The 7,110-nt window shown below is 38.6% G+C and overlaps 1 protein-coding gene across 1 annotated transcript; it reads right to left on the minus strand.

Annotated features, from left to right (window-relative positions):
- Window positions 1–1,575: 1,575 nt before the first annotated feature.
- Window positions 1,576–5,908, minus strand: LOC310927446 (fibroblast growth factor 4A-like; the record flags this gene model as incomplete). Its single annotated transcript, XM_083889741.1, has 4 exons — window positions 1,576–1,758; window positions 2,978–3,081; window positions 3,204–3,332; window positions 5,749–5,908. The coding sequence occupies 4 exons, from the start codon at window positions 5,906–5,908 to the stop codon at window positions 1,576–1,578; spliced, it is 576 nt and encodes a 191-aa protein (XP_083745867.1).
- Window positions 5,909–7,110: the final 1,202 nt, after the last annotated feature.

Raw genomic sequence — 7,110 nt, forward strand, 5'->3', positions numbered from 1 at the left:
GCTCCAAAAGACAGACTGAATGCACATTTTCTCAGGTACTCATTGCATTAATCACATGACTGCATCCTACTCAGTGCAGCCCAACCAGTAGCATCATCATTACCACAACTCAAATCCAGATAAATTACAATCCATATTCTTACTTAAATAAATGAAAAAATATCCAAATACAAAATTACCAAAGCAACAAAGACATAAGCAAACTTCTCAGCAACAGCTACAGAGACCATGTGATTTTACATGACTTTTTGAAACACTACGAAAATGAAACAAAAACTATTATACAGCGACTAGACAATGCAGGAGCACATAATATGTATAAAAAAAGTGGATTTTGGGTTATATAAACCCATAAATACTACACAGTGTCCCTTTAAGCCTGGAACTCAGAATTACTGCATTTCCCTGAACACAGATTTCAAAAGAAAACTTGGAACTTGGAGTGACCTCACACACCGCACGTTAGGATTTCAAAATGGCTCCTGCCATACAAACACTGCTACTTTTGCCGATTATAGCACTTCTGTCATTTGTTTCACATTTTCTTATTTTTTTATGGGTCACATACCCCCTGTAGATGATCCCTATTGATTTTGAGCTGTCTACCATTATTATTAATTAGTTAATTACTTAATTAATGATATAAAAACCATATTTTCGCCTGTATCTTCCAAAGTATTGCAGGTATTGGCTTCAAATTTTGCATGGGCATCACATACCACCTGAGAATTATCCCTATCTTTGTAGCTTTATTATTAATTAGCAAATTAATTAATTTATTATGCTAAAAACACATTTTCGGCTTTATCTTCCAGACTGATGGAGATATTGCCTTCAAATGTTGTACAATGATTCATGTAACAACTATCTACAAGTACAATCATTATTACTTTGGCTATGATTGGTAATAGTTACATAATAAGTTAACTGCTTAACTTATTAGTGAACACAGAAAAAATAGTTAAGGCATTTTTTCTTTATTATTGAGCTCATTTGGACACATTGAGGATATCATGGGTTTATTTAGCACTTATTCATAATATTTATTACATTATAATATAAATGTATTAATTATCATCTAAAAAATAGTTAAGCCTCCATTTCCTTATTAATGCATTGAATGGTAAGTTTGAACATATTGTAGCTTTTTCATGAAATTGAATAAACATAGTGTTTGCTTTTTCATGACATTTGGACACTTTGAAGATATGGTTAGCATTTTAATATTCATAATATTTAACAAGGTATAATAGGTTAACTAGTTTTATTAAAAACTAGAGAGAAATTTATGAGTTCAGGTATTCTGTGTTCAATATGGAGTTTATATGGATACTTTGAACATGTATAAAGTGTAGTCAGCATTATATCATAATATTTAACAGTTATTTTGTTGAATTTATTAACAATAAATTAAAAGAGTTAGTGGCAGGTGCGAGTGCGTATACTTTGGGTATATTGGAAAGTTGAGGATTGGACAAGTTGGCGGATATACCCCTTGCTGTCGACCCCCCGACAGCGTAGGCTAGTTCTAATTTGTCTCCAGTTGTGAAGACAGCGGCTTGTATTTGACACAGATCATGATGCTCTTCGAGGCAGGAAGTGTGTGCAGGACTGGTGTCGGCCCACACTGCTGCCCTTCCTGAGCTCTCCTTTGTGTGACAGAGCCACGTAGTTGCCAGGATGAGACAGAGAGGAGTAGGTGGTGTAGTGATTCTCCTCCAGGTTCTCCTTCAACAGGCAGTCGGAAGAAAACTGCGCCTGGATACGACAGGCAATTATCAAACTGTGCTAATTCCATATTCCATATCCGTTTATAATCAGCCTGATAAAGAACGATAAGCCACACATTCATTGTTCGTATAATACTCTTTGAGCCACACACGTTCTCTCAGAATTAACATGCATGACAATAGGGATGCACGATATTATTGGCATTATTGGCCAATAATTACTTCAAAATGTATTATTATTGGCAATCATGCCTGCCTTGCTGTGCGGGGCCTTGGGGGGTGGGGATGAGGTGGAGCATGGGCCTGAACTGGACTTCACCTTGGTGATGGGTGGGGTCGGGTATGGATATGGATATGGGCCCCGTCCCATCTGGGGGGACCTGTGACCTGTGTAGAATAAGATGTGTAATAATAATGAATCTAAAATTAGATTTTGGCTTGAACAAATTTTATATCATAAATATTGTGTCTTGAAATTGCAGTTAGTTGCATTGCAATTTAGATACATTTCGATTAATTGTTCAGCCCAACACTACAGTGTGTTCCAAAATATGCAAATAACATTTACACAAAGCAAGCCAATCCACTTTTCTAGAATTTAGAATATATAAAAATGTGCGATTAATTGCGTTTAATCGCGATTAAATATTTTAATCGTTTGACAGCACTACTAGAAACCATACCTATTATGCAACTGAATGTCAGTCAAATTCTGTTTCTGTTCTGTTCTGTGAAGTATGTTCTGTCTGTATTTGTATTACTTTAATTGTTTAATGCCACACACCTTGACACTGTCAACGTTATTGTTGCCTGTGCATCTTCTCTCTCTCTCTCTCTCTCTCTCTCTCTTCTCGCTCACTCCCCACCTTCTCCCTTCCCTCGTCTGTCCACTCCAGGTCCCCCTGTCCGGTCCAGTTGCCATCACATGATCATAAAACAAATAAATAAGAATAAAACATCCTGCAGGATGTTAAGCAATTCTGCTTAACACCACAGGGCATGCAGTCAACCATATTACGTATATGTCCCAGTTACTGGGCAGGACAGGTTAAAAAATAAATAAATAAAAATTCACTATATATTCACTAGAGGGTACGCGAAAACCGCGTATATATTGGCATCAGTATCGGTTATCGTCCCATGTACTCCCAATATATCAGCATATCTGATATTGGCAAAAAAGTCCAATATTGTGCATCCCCAGTTAGAACCAGGCTGTAAAGCAGGTGTGAGATGAGGTTTCATACCGTTCCATGTGCCTGTCCTTCCTTACTCATACAGAGGAACAAGCCACTCTTGACTCCTTTAATTCCCACGACTCCGCGTTTCATAGCGAACACTTTGAGCCAAGCTTGTAGATGGGAAAAAAAAATGCAAAAAGTAAATAATTTTTTTCGTAATGATTATGCACAATATACATTATTTGTTCAAAAAAAAAAACATAAGGTGAGGAGATGGTCTGTGAGGACTTACAGTGCTCAGTGAGATTATGAACTCCTCCAACAGAGCCATTGGGCAGAATCTGAAGATGGTAACCAATCCCAACACGGCAGTAGAGCAGCTGCTGTTTTACCCTTTCTCCTATTGGATGAGAAGTAGAACCTGGATTTAAAAAAAAAAAAAGAGAGATACTAATATTACTATCTTTTAATGATCAAAGTTTACACAATTTTGCAGAAGCAGGAGAAATATGACTTTCCAAATGTCAGTATAAATAAAATAAAAAAGATAAGTAAAAGCATTGGTTCTCAAAGTGCGGCCCGGGGGCCAATGGCGGCCCGCAGAAACATTTCTGGCGGCCCCGCAATGAATTACAGTTGATAGTTTTAATCCAGGAGCTACTAAGCTTGTTAAATGTTTATTGGACATTACAGACCAATAAGTGTAAACAAAAATACTGGGTATTTACCTGGTTTCTATATGGTGAATTTTAGTGTATTATTGGGTTATAAGCTGGTAATAAGCAGGTAGCTACAGCCCCCAATTACTAGCTATTTACCCAGTAAATATATGGTAACAGAAATTGGTTATTAACCTGTAATTAGAAGGTAAGAACAATGGCCAAAATACTGGGTAATTACCCAGTAAATTCCATTATATTAACGCTTATATTACTTGACTGTAGAACTGCAATCTGGTCATTAAAATTATTACAAATGGGATTTCTTTCTGTTTTTTTTTTCGTTTTTTTCCTTTGGTGGCCCTCAGTCCAATGTTGGGTTCCTAAATTGGCCCTCAGGTATCAACACTTTGAGAACCCCTGAGTAAAAGGATATCACATAAAACTCAGAATAAGAAGGGACATCTTCTAAAAGTTGCCTCTTAGAAGTTGTCTCTAAGATATATAGTGAAAATAGTACAGATTTCTGAGCCTTATCATGTGTGCCGAGGTAAAGATGGTCTCCACATCTCTTGCTGGGATGCAAGAGATGTGGAGACCACAAGATTGCCCGCCTCCGATTTCATGTGGAAAGGGTGATTGGAACCGTCCACAACAAGTACACTATTTTGTCAGATAAAGTACCGATTCACATGGTGTTTAACATGCAATGATGAAGACATGACATTCCTTGATAAGATTGTGTCTGTATGTTGTGCTCTGACAAACATGAAACCAAGTGTTGTGCTGAAATAAATGTGTATTAAATACAGCCATAAGTGTCTGTTGCATCCTGTGAGCTTCCCACTCACAGTTCGTTCTGGAAGGACGGAGATACGGTGTTGTTTGCGTAAATAGTCTGTTTATTGTCGGCAATAACGAAATGAACATGTGTACCAAGTTTTGTTCATATATGTTAAACCAGACATCAGATGACCTAATAGTTATAATAAATGTTTTAAACTAGCCTACGCTGTCGGGGGGGCGACAGCGAGGGGTATATCCGCGAACTTGTCCAATCCTCAACTTTCCAATATACCCAAAGTATACGCACTCGCACCTGCCACTAACTGTTTTGATTAATTATTAATAAATTCAACAAAATAACTGTTAAATATTATGATATAATGCTGACTTCAATTTATACATGTTCAAAGTATCCATATAAACTCCATATTGAACACAGAATACCTGAACTCATAAATTTCTCTCTAGTTTTTAATAAAACTAGTTAACCTATTATACCTTGTTAAATATTATGAATATTAAAATGCTAACCACACCTGCCATATCTTCAAAGTGTCCAAATGTCATGAAAAAGCATACACTATGTTTATTAAATTTCATGGAAAAAGCTACAATATGTTCAAACTTTCCATTCAATGCATTAATAAAGAAATGGAGGCTTAACTATTTTTTATATGATGATTAATAAATGTATATTATAGTGTAATAAATATTATGAATAAGTGCTAAATAAACCCATGATATCCTCAATGTGTCCAAATGAGCTCAATAATAAAGAAAAAATGCTGTCACTATTTTTTCTGTGTTCACTAATAAGTTAAGCAGTTAACTTATTGTGTAACTATTACCAATCATAGCCAAAGTAATAATGATTGTACTTGTAGATAATTGTTACATGAATCATTGTACAACATTTGAAGGCAATATCTCCATCAGTCTGGAAGATAAAGCCGAAAATGTGTTTTTAGCATAATAAATTAATCAATTTTAATAATAAAGCTACAAAGATAGGGATAATTCTCAGGTGGTATGTGATGCCCATGCAAAATTTGAAGCCAATACCTGCAATACTTTGGAAGATACAGGCGAAAATATGGTTTTTATATCATCAATTAAGAAATTAACTAACTAATAATAATGTAGACAGCTCAAAATCAATAGGGATCATCTACAGGGGGTATGTGACCCATAAAAAAAATAAGAAAATTGAATCTCAAACGCCTTTCCAGTTATCGCGATAACGGCTAAAATCTGCGGACGCGGACGCGCGAGACCGATAGTTCAGTTTCTCACACAGACACACAGAGCCAGTAAAATCAATACATCGCACTCGCACTCCTGGGGTGAAATAACAAAAAGCTTAACCCAGTTTCATTGGTGCTGACCTCTGACCTTTACCTTTCAGAAGGGATTCCCTCGTGTGCTGCTGCTTCCAGAGGCCTCGGAGGTGAGTGCTGAAATTCTCAGGTGAAACTGCTGCTTTTGGTGCCTTTGCTCCAACTGGACAAAGGCTCACGCTGAAAACCAGGAGCAGACGGAGGGAAACGGTCATAGTGGAAAAGCCGACGGCAAAGCACGCATCCTACAAACAGGCATGTCCGGTGAGAAACTCCGGCTCAGAAGGAGTGAACGTGTCCAGCAGAGGCCAGGTGAGACCTCCTCGTTCTCTCCCTCTCACAATGAACTTGCTGCCCCCGTCTGTTCGTCTCCTTCACACACACTTACTCCTTTTATCTCCTCACTGATTCTGTCCGTCTCTGACTGACAGGGACACAGTGAGATTTGCCAATCGGTGATCCTACCAATAACCTTGACACATGATGGTCTCTGCTGCTAAAAACACCCACTTTAAACCTGGTTTAAAGGGACACTGTGTAGTATTTATGGGTTTATATGACCCAAAATCCACTTTTTTATACATATTATGTGCTCCTGCATTGTCTAGTCGCTGTATAATAGTTTTTGTTTCATTTTCGTAGTGTTTCAAAAAGTCATGTAAAATAACATGGTCGCGGGCCGTGGTTGCATAGCCACTGTTAGCAGCGAGACGCCATGTTTCTACCGGAGCCTGTAAGGACAAACGCGAGAGAACAAATCAAACGTCTCTTTACTTGTAGCGGAAGTCCCGCCTCCACTCTCTCCGCTTCGTCTACTACGGCCGCGGTAGCTCCGCCCTCTCCCTCGCCTCACGAACCTCATCTGCTGACACGGAGAAAGACGACGAGGACGACATTTGACCTTTGTTGTAAATTTCAGCCTCTCCTCTAGATGGCACTATAAACTACTTACTTCACCTTTAAATATAAGCGATGGCAACTGACAACTTTTTTGCTTTATTCATCAAAAGAGACAGTAACTAATGTCAGAATTATGTAATATTCTTTGCAAATGGTCTGTTGTCCTTGTGGCTATCGATCTGTTACTTAAAGGTGAAGTAAGTGGTTTATAGTGCCATCAAGAGGAGAGGCTGAAATTTACAACAAAGAACTGCTCCTCTGCTCACCCCCTCCCTTCCCTGAGCGCTACGGTATCCTCAGCCGGTCAAATGTCGTCCTCGTCGTCTTTCTCCGTGTCAGCAGATGAGGTTCGTGAGGCGAGGGAGAGGGCGGAGCTACCGCGGCCGTAGCAGACGAAGCGGAGAGAGTGGAGGCGGGACTTCCTGCTACAAGTAAAGAGACGCTTGATTTGTTCTCTCGCGTTTGTCCTTACAGGCTCCGGTAGAAACATGGCGTCTCTCTGCTAACAGTGGCTATG

This window comes from Microchirus variegatus (assembly GCF_963457635.1).
Source record: "Microchirus variegatus genome assembly, chromosome: 5".
In the NCBI taxonomy this organism is placed as follows: Eukaryota; Metazoa; Chordata; class Actinopteri; order Pleuronectiformes; family Soleidae; genus Microchirus; species Microchirus variegatus.